The 16,945-nt window shown below is 46.2% G+C and overlaps 1 protein-coding gene across 2 annotated transcripts in view; it reads left to right on the forward strand.

Moving 5' to 3' along the window:
• VPS9D1 (VPS9 domain containing 1) overlaps positions 1-16,945 on the forward strand; it is a 101,149-nt gene that overhangs the window by 34,810 nt on the left and 49,394 nt on the right. For both annotated transcript variants that reach the window (XR_011024962.1, XM_068261694.1), the window contains exons 4-6: positions 3,109-3,343; positions 3,421-3,532; positions 10,834-10,896. Coding sequence is in view for 1 of the 2 variants with exons in the window: in XM_068261694.1 (XP_068117795.1) it covers positions 3,109-3,343; positions 3,421-3,532; positions 10,834-10,896 (410 nt within the window). In the remaining variant the exon portion in view is untranslated. The remainder of the gene's footprint in view (positions 1-3,108; positions 3,344-3,420; positions 3,533-10,833; positions 10,897-16,945) is intronic.

Consider the following 16,945-nt stretch of genomic DNA (forward strand, 5'->3'; position numbering starts at 1 on the left):
TTGGTAAAAATTCAAGTAGCCAATTTCATGTAAACAAAATTGGTAAATGTGGTGGTAAAAATATAAAGTGCATGGTAACCAATGCTCGGAGCCTTGCAAATAAAATAGACGAACTAGAGTTCATTCTGAATGACAAAGGCTATGACATTGTGGGAATAACCGAGACATGGATGGATGAAAGCCATGACTGGATAGCTAATTTAAAAGGATACAATGTGTTTAGGAGGGATAGAACAGGGAAAAAAGGTGGAGGGGTTTGTCTCTTTGTTAAGAATTCTCTTACAGCTGTCCTCAACGATGAGATGGAGGAAGATTGCGAAGATGTGGAGTCCGTTTGGGTAAATATTCATGGTGGAAATAAAAGTTGCCAATTGCTTATTGGGGTATGCTACAGTCCACCTCTTATTAATGAAGCTGCAGAACTGCGATTACTACAGCAGATTGAAAAAGCTGCAGGTAAAAATGAGGTCATAATTATGGGCGACTTCAACTTTCCAGACATTGACTGGAGTATTGAGGCCACCCATTCTGGTAAAAGCAGCAGATTTCTGGCAGCACTACAGGACAATTACTTGACTCAAATGGTAACTGAACCAACTAGGGGGCATGCGTTACTGGATCTGATCATTTCTAATAGACCAGATAATGTATCAAATGTGCAGGTTCAAGAACATTTGGGAAATAGTGATCACAACATGATAACGTTTGATCTGGTGACTGACAGGCCACGGGGCAGCGGGACCACTAAAACTATGAATTTTAGAAAAGCAAAGTTCACTCAAATTAGGCAGGCACTAAGTTTGGTGAACTGGGATAATGTACTACAAGGGGAAGACACTGAAGGGAAATGGCAAGCTTTTAAACTTATACTCAATCAATACTGTAGTATGTATATAATGTATATAAAGGCCTCTATGGATGAATAGAAAGGTTAAAGATGAAATGAAGAGGAAAAAGAATGCCTATAAGGTCTTAAAACAGGAGGGGACCGAGGCTGCACTAAGCAATTATAAGGAGTGCAATAAAAATTGTAAAAAAGAAATTAGGCAGGCAAAGATTGAAGCTGAAAAACAAATCGCTAAGGATATCAAATCTAACCCAAAAAAGTTTTACAAGTACATTAACTCTAAAAAAAGAAAGGTTGACTGTATAGGACTCCTAAAGGATGAGGATGGGAACTCAATGGTGGATGACCAAGATAAGGCAGAGTTATTAAATGCTTTCTTTGCTTCTGTCTTCACAAAAGAAACAGCACTGTTGCAAACTACAGAGGCAGAAGAGTCTCAATCTTCTAACTGTAATATTAAATACTTAACGCAGGAAGAAGTGAAGGCAAGACTAAATAAATTAAAAATAGACAAGGCACCTGGCCCGGATGGCATGCATCCTCGGGTCCTAAGGGAATTAAGTTCAGTTATAGATAAACCCCTTTATCTTATCTTTTGTGACTCTCTTGCAACTGGCAGAGTCCCAGTGGATTGGCGTACAGCCCACGTTTTCCCATTATTTAAGAAGGGCAAAAAATCTGATCCAGGAAATTATAGACCTGTAAGTTTAACATCAGTTGTATGCAAACTATTTGAGGGGTTACTAAGAGATACTATACATGACTTCATAGTAGAAAATAATCTTATTTCTCAGCATCAACATGGGTTTACTAAAGACAGGTCCTGTTTGACTAACATGCTCAGCTTTTATGAGGTAGTGAATGCTAATATGGATATTGGGAATGCTGTAGATGTGATATACTTGGACTTTGCAAAGGCCTTCGACACTGTTCCCCACAAAAGTCTGGTGCAAAAGTTGAGGATGCAAGGACTGGGGAAGAGTCTGTGTTCATGGATAGGGAACTGGCTAATGGACAGAAAACAAAGAGTTGTGGTCAATGAATTGTACTCAAAATGGGAGACTGTTAGCAGTGGGGTCCCACAGGGGTCTGTTCTGGGTCCAGTGCTCTTCAATTTATTTATTAATGACCTAGTAGATGCAGTAGTGAGCAATGTTACTATTTTTGCAGATGATACAAAATTGTGCAGAATCATCAACTCTCAGGAAGATAGTGTCATATTGCAACAGGATCTGGATAGGATGGCTATATGGGCACATACATGGCAGATGAAATTCAATGTTGACAAATGTAAGGTCATGCATTTTGGACGTACTAATGGTCTAGCACCATACAAAATAAATGGGATACAGTTGGGGACATCAAACTTGGAGAAGGACTTAGGAGTACTCATTGACAACAAGTTAAATAATCGTACTCAATGCCAAGCAGCTGCAGCTAAAGCTAACAAAATTTTGGGATGCATTAAAAGGGAAATAAAAACTCGAGATGCTAGCATAATATTGCCCCAGTTTAACTCTCTAGTAAGGCCACATCTGGAATATGGAATTCAGTTCTGGGCACCACATTACAAAAAAGATATTGCAGTTTTAGAGTAGGTGCAGAGACGAGCAACAAAATTGATGCGTGGGATGGAAGGTCTCACTTATCGAGAAAGGTTAGATAAACTGGGTTTATTTAGTCTAGAGAAAAGACGCCTTACAGGGGATCTAATTAACATGTATAAATACATCAGAGGGCAATATAATACCTTGGCGGATGAGCTTTTTGTCCCTAGGCCTTCTCAAAGGACTAGAGGACATGATCTGTGCATGGAGGAAAAACGTTTTAACCATTTATTTAGGAAAGGGTTCTTTACAGTAAGAGTGATTAAGATGTGGAATGCATTGCCACAGGAAGTCGTTATGGCAAACTCTATACCTGCATTTAAAGGGGGCTTAGATGCTTTCCTTGCGTTGAAAGACATCCATGGCTACAATTACTAGGTAATGCCTAATGATGTTGATCCAGGGATTTTATCTGATTGCCATCTGGAGTCGGGAAGGAATTTTTCCCTTTAGGGGCTAATTGGACCATGCCTTGTAAGGGTTTTTTCGCCTTCCTCTGGATCAGCAGTGATATGTGAGGGAGCAGGCTGGTGTTGTACTTTATACTGGTTGAACTCGATGGGCGTATGTCTTTTTTCAACCAAGATAACTATGTAACTATGTAACTATGTAATATAGCTGTATAACATTGCTGTCACATTATCTCTGGTCCAGGAAAAGGAAATGTAGAGCGCACTCCACAGAACAGACGCATCTCAGAAGTCCCAGATCCTCCACCCCCTTCTGAAGGTTCTAGCCCCGCCTCCATGACCACCTCTTCCCACCCCTCCATCGCCCGGCCCTGGGGCCACCGCCGGTCCTACTCAGAGGACTTCCAGAAACATGGCAGCTTCCCTTCTCCTGAGGTCTTCCAGATGCTTCTAGCAGCCGAGGCTCAGAGCAGCAAAAAGTGAGACTTCCTGCGTGTAACACGTCACAGAGACATGGTAAAGACACGTGTGTGAGCTGTGTGTGCTCTCCCTGCAGGGAACTGACACCGCTGGAAGAGGCCTCCATACAGAACCAGAAGCTCAGAGCTGCATATGAGGTCCGTCTGGCAAGACTAGACCCAAGACAGGCTTCCCAGAAGACCTCGCTGGTAAGTGATGCCATTTAGCGGTGGTGGGGCGGAGGGTGTTTGGGTATAAAGCCTGGACCTGAAAGTGCACCTGAAGTGACATGGATATGGAGGTTGCCATATTTATTTCCTTATAAACAATACCAGTTTCCTAGCGTTCTGCACGTATCTAGGCGCTCAGAACTCTGTTGCATCGGATATTGCACTGTTCACTGACCTGATGAAGCGGCGGTTGGCTGTGAAACGCGTTGCCAATTATTTGTGCTGAATAAAAAGTCTGAATCTTTCGAGCCAAGACTTACCATTTATTTTACTTTGTCATTTAATTCCATTTTTTTTTTTTTTTTTTTTTGGGCGGTTCTCCCATTTTCCTTTACTAGTCACTACCCCACTGGGGTTTCATGCACTGATCAGCGCTGCTGTGGCCACGTACATGCTTGAGCGCCGGATCTTCCATAGTGGGCTGGGAGGTTTCTCTCAGATGTTGCTCCTACATCAAGTCGGCATGAGCCACTGCTTTTTTGGATGTAGGGACTACGTCCATTGTAGGAATGGTCAGTGATATGCAAATAATTTTCGAGTTGATGCAGGATTATGCAAATTTTGTATGCAGATTTATGCAGCTTGAAAATGGACCAGTTGAATTTTACCTCGGCAAGATTTGATTGGGCTATTTTCAAGCTGCATAAATTTGCATGCAAAATTTGCATAATGCTGCATTAAGTCAACTAATTATTTGCATTTGTTTGACCATCCCTAGTCCATTGCGCACAACTGGTTAAGACCTATGCTGCTCCATGTATTAGTCCAGTGTTGGGACTAAGACCCTGCCTGTCCAAACTCCTCCCTACAGTCGTCTGCTCCACCCCATCCATTAACCTCATTGGTGGAGAGGCACCACCTCCCATTTCCTGATTAACAGGGCTGGTGAGAGGAAGCTTGGCCCGCTCTCTCTCCCAGAATACCGCTGGCTCGGGGGACTCAGAGCAGCCACTGCCAGCAAATCACTGGTCAAAAATAAAGTATCTAGGAGATATTTTACGAACTTAAATGTATAAGGATGAAGGGTGGGATTGAATTAAAAATATTTTCGCTAGACTGTAATTCTGCGTGAACAGACATTGAGCATTTATCAGACACAGGTGATTAGAAATTAAAAGAACGATTTAGACTAAAATGAGAGGCTACAAATGCATTTGTATGTCTCACCATTGTAAAAAGTGGCTGTGTGAGCGGAAATTGGGGTCAAATAAGGGGAGAGAGAGGACACTCATACAGCAATTTGTGCATACAAATTTCTACAGATAATTAATAATAATAAGGTATTGTATTTTATTTGTGTGGAATGCAATCCTGTCCTATATCTTTAATGATGGAGAAAGACTTTAAAGGGAACCTGAGATCAATGAATAGCCTGTATTTATACTTTCCTGGGGCTTCCATGAGGTCCGTGGAGTGCCTCACCGTCCTCCTCGGCTGCTCTGTTCTGCTGCTATATGGCCTGGTAATCGGGTCAGCCACGCTCCACTGAGCAGTACATGCTGCTCATCTATAGCTGTCTGTACAGCGCTCATTCCCTGAAAACTGTTGTTTTCCCATCCAGGGCACTATCTGCATAGAGTTTGTATGTTCTCCCTATGTTTACAGGGGTTTCCTCTGAACACAGTGGTTTCCTCCAACATCTCAAAAAATACAGATATACTGGCTTCCCCCTAAATTGGCCCTAGACTGCAATGGACTATGACTATGGATTAGATTGTGAGCCCTTCTGAGGACAGTTAGTGACAAGTCTATATACACTGCAGCGCTGCAGATGATGTCAGCGCTATATAATGACTAAATAATAACAGCAATCACTATGGATGACAGTAATTGTGCACGAGTAGGAACCTGTAAAGGTGGCCACACACCATACAATTTTTTTAAATACCTGTTCAATTCAAGAATATCAATCAGTTTTTCTGACTGATTGTAGGAATTCAAAAATCTGACCAATGTACCACACACCTATGTTTAATTTTTCCCCAGTCATGAATAAAACAATTGAAAGCTGAGAAAAAAATGATTGGAACTGTACATCAACTATATGTATTTAGAAGCAGAAAGCGTGCATCTTCCGTCCAAGCGTGTATATTTATTGCAAGTGAACAACACCAGTGCAGGTACAGTACATAACACATAATTCATGAATTGTGTTATGTACAGTACCTGCACTGGTGTTGTTCACTTGCAATAAATATACATGCTTGGACGGAAGATGCACGCTTTCTGCTTCTAAATACATACAGTTTAAGTTTCTTCCTTCAAAATGCCATAGCGGAGCACACGTCCTATGTAAGCAATATAAATATGCGTAGCCTGTCAGCGACTCGTTAGCCGCCCTTGTACACAGAACTCGCACAATAAGCTGAAGACAGAATACCTCTTAAAGGAGAAGTGCCGCGCCGCCTCTGTTTCTCTTTAACTGTACATCAAGTAATTGACAATTTATCCCATACCATACAATTCTTGATAAAGTTGGTCTGAAATTTCCAACATGTCCACTCTCCAAAAATCGAAAACCAAACCAACGAAAAAAAAAAAACAAGAAATTTGATCGGATTTATTGAAAACAAAGAAAAGCTCTCGATTTTTCACGACAACCTATCTAAGTTATAAAATTGGTGAAAAATTGGATCTTTTAATTGTATGGTGTGTGGCCACCAGGCTGTATTCCCACTACAGCGAAAAACTGACATTTGATTTACTGCATCACAGAACTGACACTTGTCAGTCTGCAATGGACCCGTTGCAGTAAGCAGATTACAAGAGGCTCCTTCTCTGGACAGCTTTAAAAAAGGCTAAAAACTCACCTCTTTTCCCTAGCCTTTGAGACTGCATAATGCAGGTTCAGAGCACTTTGAGTCCCCAGGGAGAAAAGCTCTATATAAATGTTATTGTTATAGTGGTAACACATCCTCCCCTGGGCTCCAGCCGGACCACAGCGGACCGGACGCCACACTGCCTACAGCGCTCCCGCTGGCTGTTCCAGGTCCTGCACAATCGGTAACCCAGCGTAATGCACATGAATGCTTCCTGATGATGGGAGGGGGAGAGAGTTGCCTGGTACAGTAGTTAATGAACTCCCCATCCCACATAATACATGAGAATGGAGCTGCAGTTGGGGGACGGCTGGAAGCCAATTATGTAAAATCACGTCTGTAGAGGAACTGAATCAGCAACACCTGAGAAAATTATTGTGCTAACACCCCCCTCCCCTCCCCCCTTCCCCCTCAGCAAACAGACTCACCATGAATAGAAATACCAGGTACAATAGGAACACAGTGTCCCCTCTGAATATACAAACCTCTCCGCCCCCTGTGGTGACTCCTCCCCTCTGCCGAGAGTAAGACCCCATACTGTCCTCACTGCTCCAACCTGGAGTTTTCCACAGCATTACCTGCTCAGCAAAGGTGGCCAAACAACCAATTTGATTATTATCAAATTGGTTCAAAATTGGTGCTGCCATGTGCAAGCCGGACCGCCAAAGTGACCAATTTCAGGCGACATACTGCAAGATGTCGGGCCAAAGTTGGTTGGTCGGGGGTACGGTGGCCGATTTCGGAACGATCGACGAAACAATGAAACCCCCCTAATGTATAAATGCCCCCCCCCCAGTGTGTGCATTTATACATTACCTGCCCTGTGTCAGCCTCCACGCGGTGTCGGTAACCTCCGGGCGGCTCTCCGTACACACCACTGGCGCATAGCATCTAGCGTCAACGCATAGTGTATGACATCAGACGCTATGCGCCAGTGGCGTGTACGGAGAGCCGCCCGGAGGTTACCACCACCGCGTGGAGGCTGACACAGGACAGAAAATGTATGCATGCACACACGAGGGCACATTTATACATTAGGAGAGCAGCGGCGGTGCAGACGTGGTGGGCTCAGACTATTCCCCGAAGATTTCATGCTGGAATCGGCCTTTACTGTATGGGCAGCTTCGACAAAGAGACAAATTTATGTCCAATCAGATTCGATTAGAGATACATTTCTCTGTTTGTCGAGTCTACCCATAATCTTCTGATGTATGGGCACCTTAAAATGTAACTGTTGGGCATAAAATCAAAAATCAATTCTTTATTTTTATCTGGTAAACAAGTAATAAGGATGCTAACCAAGCAATCATATTACATGACTCTTATTTGGTACGTTGCCGCAAAAATAAAGTTGCAGGGCATGCTGGGTTGTCCCTTTTTGCTTCTGTACATTAGTTTAGTCTGAGGGGAAATAAAGAAGCAAAAAGGACAACCCAGCATGCCCTGCAACTTCCTTTGTGCGGCAACGTAATAGGGATTTTAACTTTTGGATTGCCTGGTTAGCATTCTTATTACTTGTTTACCAGATAAAAATAAAGAATTGATTTTTGATTTTATGCCCGACAGTTACACTTTAAAGCGGAACTGTAAAGTCACTGTAAAGCAAACCGTTTCGCTTACCTGGGGCTTCCCTAATCCCCCAGCAGCCGTCCTGTCCTGCGCCTGTCCCGCGCGATCCTCTGTTCTCCCGCACCAGCCAGTTCCGTTACCGTCATCTTGCAAGTCGGCGGCTACTGTGCCTGCGCCCCTCGGGCTACGCGAAGCTTTCTTTGCAAATTCCGGCCGCGTCCTGTACTATTAGCGGGAGAACGGAGGCTCCTGCAGGACCGGCGCAGGGGAAGCCCCAGGTAAGTGAAACTGTTTGCTTTACAGATTAAACACATTAAACACTATTTACTCCTTCCCTTCTGCAGTGTGGTGCTGTGGAGCATTTCAATATATACCTGCTCCAGTCTAGCTTTGGCTCTCCTTGAACCTCCCCGACAGCCACACGCTCCATGCTGCATACATGGCTCCTGACTGTATGTCATGTGATCAGAAGGAAGTCTGGAAGCTCAGTGAATGGGATTAGCAGGAAGAACATAAGAGACAATGGGCCTGATTCACAAAGCACTGCAAACTGTTTAGCATGGGTGTGCTGAACAGTTAGCACGTGAAGTGCCGTTTGCGGACTTTTGCGCGCACAAAGTGCCGCGATTCACGCGATCGCTGACTTTTGCGCGCGCAAAAGTCCGCAATCACGCAAATCGCGGCACTTTGCGCGCGCAAAAGTCCGCAAACGGCACTTCACGTGCTAACTGTTCAGCACACCCATGCTAAACAGTTTGCACCGCTTAGTGAATCAAGCCCAATGTATCGCTGGAGTAGGCAAACATTACACTGCTACGCTGCTCTACACCATGGGGGCTCCCATGGATTATTGCCACACTTCCAGGGCCGATTCTAGACTTTTTGCTGCTTGAGGCAAACTTCTGAGCACCCGACAATTTACTCTGCTTCATTTAATGTTCTCACATGACATGCTGCAGCTTAACACAATAGCACACTGGCTGGCTGTGAGTCTGACACAAACAAACTGCTCACCCTCAGCCACTCCATTCATCCTCAGTTAAGACAGCAGTGCCACCTCCTCCCTTCTGCTGTGCAAGTCAAGTGACACACTGCTGCTCTCCTGCCTCCCCCCCTCCTCACTCACTGTCAGACTCCTCACACAGCACAACAAGCTGCTTTTCCCCAATGATGACCTCACTCTCCTCTCGCTTCTCCTCCTACTCTGACTGCATGCTGTAAGTGTAAACACAGTACAAACATGCTGCCCCTGCAGTCTCTTATGCAAATGTTTCACCTTGCTTCATGAGAGAACCGGCCCTGCACACTCCAGCTCAAACTGACAATGTTTCAGTCAGAAGCTCAGTCACCGGAGTGCTCCTTTGGACTGGAAGGCAGTGTGCTTTCTTTCTTTTGCTGCTTACAATAATGGACATTGGGAGCTCTCAAGGGCCACATAAAATGGCAAGGAGGGCCGCATTCAGCCCACTTGCTTTGTGTTTGACACCTGTGCCCCTCGGGAATGTAAACTCTTCCTGGTACGATAACTCCTGATGCTCCCCCAAGGAATGCAGACATGGGAGCACTGGCCAGGGGGTAGATTTCCCCCCAGGCTTCCTCTCATTTCATGATTTAGTGCTGGTACAGTGCCTGGGTCGGTTCACACGGACGTCTGCCGTCGTTTTTTTTTTTTTTTTTGGTTGTTTAAACTACGCTTTTAACCTCTCGTAATAGGTTTCAATGAAAGCGTTTGTTAGTATCGTCTGTCAGCGGTTTTGGGAGTTTTTTTCAGCGTTGAGGTTGATGGCGTTCTTTCGGACGCCTCATGCGACTTCTTTTGACGGCTGCGTTTGACAAACGTCAGCGGTAAACGCGTACAATCGCCGTCTAAAGCGTGCGAACGGTTGTGTTGAAGGTTGTAGGCGTCCTGGAGGTATACGGTTGACTGGAAATAGACCAGAATTCATAGGGAAGGGTGTTGACAGGAAATGGACCATAATCCAATATCAAATGCTGTTGAACGCGAACGCTCACTCGAACGCTGACAACCGCAGGCAAACAGTTTTGTCAGCCGCGGTTCAAACGACATGGCGATTTATGTCGTTCGGCGTTCAGCGGTTGAACGCTTATAGACGCGGATGCAGCACAGACGTTCGTGTGAACCGGCCCTAAAGCAATGTGACCCGCTAGGCTGGCTGAGGGAAATAAACGCCCAATTACAGAGCAATTAGAGGGCGGGCAAGCTGGTAAATATACACAGCATGATGCAGAGCAGAGGCTTGCCTGCAGGGTCCATGGGATAAAAATCTGTCTAGTCTCTCACCATTGTTAAAATGACTGCATGTGCAAAGCTACATAAGGTATTGTCTAGGCTGAAAAGTTTTCAACACTCCAGGAGGGCTGCTTGCAGACAGTCACTAGACTCCAGAAGGGCTGCTGGCAGACAGTCCCCTAGACTCCAGGAGGGCTGCTGGCAGACAGTCCCTAGACTCCAGAAGGGCTGCTGGCAGACAGTCCCTAGACTCCAGGGGGGCTGCTGGCAGACAGTCCCTAGACTCCAGGAGGGCTGCTTGCATGTGAATTCTGCTGATAAATTCTGAACACAACGGAAACCCCGGCTGTTGTAACTCAAAACGTATTATGTGCCCCCCCCCTCCCCGGTGCATTATACTTTACCTGTCACGCTGTCCCTCAAATGTTCTTACTGTATTTCCCATGTGACTACTGGCATATAGCACGAGGGGCACGTGTGTGATGTCATTTGGGCTGGGGCTGCCGGGAAAACGGGCCTCTAGTTTGTGTTTTCGCTCCAGGCCAAAAGGTCCCAGTGTTCCCCTGAATGGAGAAACCTTGCAGAGTCAGAGTGTGGGTGCTTATTCTATGCCTGTGGTAATGGTGATATTTCTTCTCTAGACGCTCTCCCTCCAGCGACAGATGATGGAGAATCTGGTGATTGCTAAGGCCAGAGAAGAGACTGTATCCTTCTTTCAGAATATACTTCTAGCCATCACTATGCAACTGCTCCCAACACTGACTGACTATAAATGAATCTACGTAGGTACCAGCCAAGCGTGGTGAATGTTTTCTGATCTGATGAAGGTATATGCAGTCTGCAAGCCTCTGTAAGATGTGAGCAGGCAATGCAGTGAGCTCCTATATAGCGTATACTCAGGACCATGGATGAAGGGTATATAGTGCTAAGCCAGGTGCATGTATACTGAGGGGGTGAGTTGGCAGTATATAGCCAGGAGCATGCATGGTGAGTACAGTATATAGTGCAAAGCCAGGCACATGTGTACTGTGATGGTGTGGGGTAGTGTATAACCAGGTACATATATATGATTAAGTGAGTAGGAATGTGGGTGTATGTGTATAGATATATAGATAGTCTGGGATTGTAGGTATGTAGTGTATAGCTGAGTACATATATATACTGTGAAGGTGTGTAGGTAGTATATACTTGGATGGTGGGTATACGGTATATAGTGAGGTACACACATACTAGGATGGTGGGTATGTAGTGTATAGCTGGGTACACACATACTAGGATGGTGGGTATGTAGTGTATAGCTGGGTACACACATACTGGGATGGTGGGTATGTAGTGTATAGCTGGGTACACACATACTGGGATGGTGGGTATGTAGTGTATAGCTGGGTACACATACTGGGATGGTGGGTATGTAGTGTATAGCTGGGTGCACACATACTGGAATGGTGGGTATGTAGTGTATAGCTGGGTACACATACTGGGATGGTGGGTATGTAGTGTATAGCCGGGTACACACATACTGGGATGGTGGGTATGTAGTGTATAGCTGGGTACACATACTGGGATGGTGGGTATATAGTGTATAGCCAGGTACACACATACTGGGATGGTGGGTATGTAGTGTATAGCTGGGTACACACATACTGGGATGGTGGATATGTAGTGTATAGCTGGGTGCACACATACTGGGATGGTGGGTATGTAGTGTATAGCTGGGTACACATACTGGGATGGTGGGTATGTAGTGTATAGCTGGATGCACACATACTGGGATGGTGGGTATGTAGTGTATAGCTGGGTGCACACATACTAGGATGGTGGGTATGTAGTGTATAGCTGGGTGCACACATACTGGGATGGTGGGTATGTAGTGTATAGCCGGGTACACACATACTGGGATGGTGGGTATGTAGTGTATAGCTGGGTGCACACATACTGGGATGGGGGGCATGTAGTGTATAGCCGGGTACACACATACTTGGATGGTAGGTATGTAGTGTATAGCCGGGTACACACATACTAGGATGGTGGGTATGTAGTGTATAGCTGGGTACACACATACTAGGATGGTGGGTATGTAGTGTATAGCTGGGTACACATACTGGGATGGTGGGTATGTAGTGTATAGCCGGGTGCACACATACTGGGATGGTGGGTATGTAGTGTATAACCAGGTACACACATACTGGGATGGTGGATATGTAGTGTATAGCTGGGTACACACATACTGGGATGGTGGGTATGTAGTGTATAGCTGGGTACACACATACTAGGATGGTGGGTATGTAGTGTATAGCTGGGTACACACATACTGGGATGGTGGGTATGTAGTGTATAGCTGGGTACACACATACTGGGATGGTGGATATGTAGTGTATAGCCGGGTACACACATACTGGGATGGTGGGTATGTAGTGTATAGCTGGGTACACACATACTGGGATGGTGGGTATGTAGTGTATAGCTGGGTGCACACATACTGGGATGGTGGGTATGTAGTGTATAGCCGGGTACACACATACTGGGATGGTGGGTATGTAGTGTATAGCTGGGTGCACCCATACTGGGATGGTGGGTATGTAGTGTATAGCTGGGTACACACTGGGATGGTGGGTATGTAGTGTATAGCTGGGTACACACGTACTGAGATGGTGGGTATGTAGTGTATAGCCGGGTACACACATACTGGGATGGTGGGTATGTAGTGTATAGCCGGTTACACACATACTGGGATGGTGGGTATGTAGTGTATAGCCGGGTACACACATACTGGGATGGTGGGTATGTAGTGTATAGCTGGGTACACACATACTGGGGTGGTGGGTATGTAGTGTATAGCCAGGTACACACATACTGGGATGGTGGGTATGTAGTGTATAGCCAGGTACACACATACTGGGATGGTGGGTATGTAGTGTATAGCTGGGTACACATACTGGGATGGTGGGTATGTAGTGTATAGCTGGGTGCACCCATACTGGGATGGTGGGTATGTAGTGTATAGCTGGGTGCACTCATACTGGGATGGTGGGTATGTAGTGTATAGCCGGGTGTACACATACTGGGATGGTGGGTATATAGTGTATAGCCGGGTGCACACATACTGGGATGGTGGGTATGTAGTGTATAACTGGGTGCACTCATACTGGGATGGTGGGTATGTAGTGTATAGCCGGGTGCACCCATACTGGGATGGTGGGTATATAGTGTATAGCCGGGTACACACATACTGGGATGGTGGGTATGTAGTGTATAGCCGGGTGCACTCATACTGGGATGGTGGGTATGTAGTGTATAGCCGGGTACACACATACTGGGATGGTGGGTATGTAGTGTATAGCCAGGTACACACATACTGGGATGGTGGGTATGTAGTGTATAGCCGGGTACACACATACTGGGATAGTGGGTATGTAGTGTATAGCTGGGTGCACCCATGCTGGGATGGTGGGTATGTAGTGTATAGCCGGGTACACACATACTGGGATGGTGGGTATGTAGTGTATAGCTGGGTGCACCCATACTAGGATGGTGGGTATGTAGTGTATAGCCGGGTACACACATACTGGGATGGTGGGTATGTAGTGTATAGCTGGGTGCACTCATACTGGGATGGTGGGTATGTAGTGTATAGCCGGGTACACACATACTGGGATGGTGGGTATGTAGTGTATAGCCAGGTACACACATACTGGGATGGTGGGTATGTAGTGTATAGCCGGGTGCACCCATGCTGGGATGGTGGGTATGTAGTGTATAGCCGGGTACACACATACTGGGATGGTGGATATGTAGTATATAGCTGGGTGCACCCATACTGGGATGGTGGGTATGTAGTGTATAGCCGGGTACACACATACTGGGATGGTGGGTATGTAGTGTATAGCTGGGTGCACTCATACTGGGATGGTGGGTATGTAGTGTAAATCCGGGTGCACACATACTGGGATGGTGAGTATATAGTGTATAGCCGGGTGCACACATACTGGGATGGTGGGTATGTAGTGTATAGCCGGGTACACACATACTGGGATGGTGGGTATGTAGTGTATAGCCGGGTACACACATACTGGGATGGTGGATCTGTAATGTATAGCCGGGTGCACACATACTGGGATGGTGGGTATGTAGTGTATAGCCGGGTGCACACATACTGGGATGGTGAGTATGTAGTGTATAGCTGGGTGCGCCCATACTGGGATGGTGGGTATGTAGTGTATAGCCGGGTACACACATACTGGGATGGTGGGTATGTAGTGTATAGCCGGGTACACACACACTGGGATGGTGGGTATGTAGTGTATAGCCGGGTGCACACATACTGGGATGGTGGGTATGTAGTGTATAGCCGGGTGCACACATACTGGGATGGTGAGTATGTAGTGTATAGCTGGGTGCACCCATACTGGGATGGTGGGTATGTAGTGTATAGCCGGGTACACACATACTGGGATGGTGGGTATGTAGTGTATAGCCGGGTACACACATACTGGGATGGTGGGTATGTAGTGTATAGCCGGGTACACACATACTGGGATGGTGGATCTGTAATGTATAGCCGGGTGCACACATACTGGGATGGTGGGTATGTAGTGTATAGCCGGGTGCACACATACTGGGATGGTGAGTATGTAGTGTATAGCTGGGTGCACCCATACTGGGATGGTGGGTATGTAGTGTATAGCCGGGTACACACATACTGGGATGGTGGGTATGTAGTGTATAGCCGGGTACACACATACTGGGATGGTGGATATGTAATGTATAGCCGGGTGCACACATACTGGGATGGTGGGTATGTAGTGTATAGCCGGGTACACACATACTGGGATGGTGGATATGTAGTGTATAGCTGGGTACACACATACTGGGATGGTGGGAATGTAGTGTATAGCTGGGTACACACATACTGGGATGGTGGGTATGTAGTGTATAGCCAGGTACACACATACTGGGATGGTGGGTATGTAGTGTATAGCCGGGTACACACATACTGGGATGGTGGGTATGTAGTGTATAGCCGGGTACACACACACTGGGATGGTGGGTATGTAGTGTATAGCCGGGTACACACATACTGGGATGGTGGATATGTAGTGTATAGCTGGGTACACACATACTGGGATGGTGGGTATGTTTTGTATAGCTGGGTGCACACATACTGGGATGGTGGATATGTAGTGTATAGCTTGGTGCACACATACTGCGATGGTGGGTATGTAGTGTATAGCTGGGTGCACACATACTGGGATGGTGGATATGTAGTGCATAGCCGGGTGCACACATACTGGGATTGTGGATATGTAGTGTATAGCTGGGTACACACATACTGGGATGGTGGATATGTAGTGTATAGCCGGGTACACACATACTGGGATGGTGGATATGTAGTGTATAGCCAGGTACACACATACTGGGATGGTGGATATGTAGTGTATAGCCAGGTACACACATACTGGGATGGTGGATATGTAGTGTATAGCCAGGTACACACATACTGGGATGGTGGGTATGTAGTGTATAGCCAGGTACACACATACTGGGATGGTGGGTATGTAGTGTATAGCCGGGTACACACATACTGGGATGGTGGGTATGTAGTGTATAGCTGGGTACACACATACTGGGATGGTGGATATGTAGTGTATAGCCGGGTACACACACACTGGGATGGTGGGTATGTAGTGTATAGCCGGGTGCACACATACTGGGATGGTGGGTATGTAGTGTATAGCCGGGTGCACACATACTGGGATGGTGAGTATGTAGTGTATAGCTGGGTGCACCCATACTGGGATGGTGGGTATGTAGTGTATAGCCGGGTACACACATACTGGGATGGTGGGTATGTAGTGTATAGCCGGGTACACACATACTGGGATGGTGGATATGTAATGTATAGCCGGGTGCACACATACTGGGATGGTGGGTATGTAGTGTATAGCCAGGTACACACATACTGGGATGGTGGGTATGTAGTGTATAGCTGGGTACACACATACTGGGATGGTGGATATGTAGTGTATAGCCGGGTACACACATACTGGGATGGTGGGTATGTAGTGTATAGCTGGGTACACACATACTGGGATGGTGGATATGTAGTGTATAGCTGGGTACACACATACTGGGATGGTGGGTATATAGTGTATAGCCGGGTGCACACATACTGGGATTGTGGATATGTAGTGTATAGCTGGGTACACACATACTGGGATGGTGGATATGTAGTGCATAGCCGGGTGCACACATACTGGGATTGTGGATATGTAGTGTATAGCTGGGTACACACATACTGGGATGGTGGATATGTAGTGTATAGCCAGGTACACACATACTGGGATGGTGGATATGTAGTGTATAGCCAGGTACACACATACTGGGATGGTGGGTATGTAGTGTATAGCCAGGTACACACATACTGGGATGGTGGGTATGTAGTGTATAGCCGGGTACACACATACTGGGATGGTGGGTAGGCACTGAGGGGAGCATGCAGGCTGACTTTCCATGCTAAAAACACACCACACACCACACACACACCACACACCACACACACTGTACACACACACCACACACACACACACACACACACACACACACACACACACACACACACACACACACACACACACACACACACACACACACACACACACACACACACTGTACACACACACACACACCACACACCACACACCACACACCACACACACACACACACACACACACACACACACACACACCCCACAC

The sequence above is a fragment of the Hyperolius riggenbachi genome, chromosome 11 (genome assembly GCF_040937935.1).
Source record: "Hyperolius riggenbachi isolate aHypRig1 chromosome 11, aHypRig1.pri, whole genome shotgun sequence".
Classification (NCBI taxonomy): Eukaryota; Metazoa; Chordata; class Amphibia; order Anura; family Hyperoliidae; genus Hyperolius; species Hyperolius riggenbachi.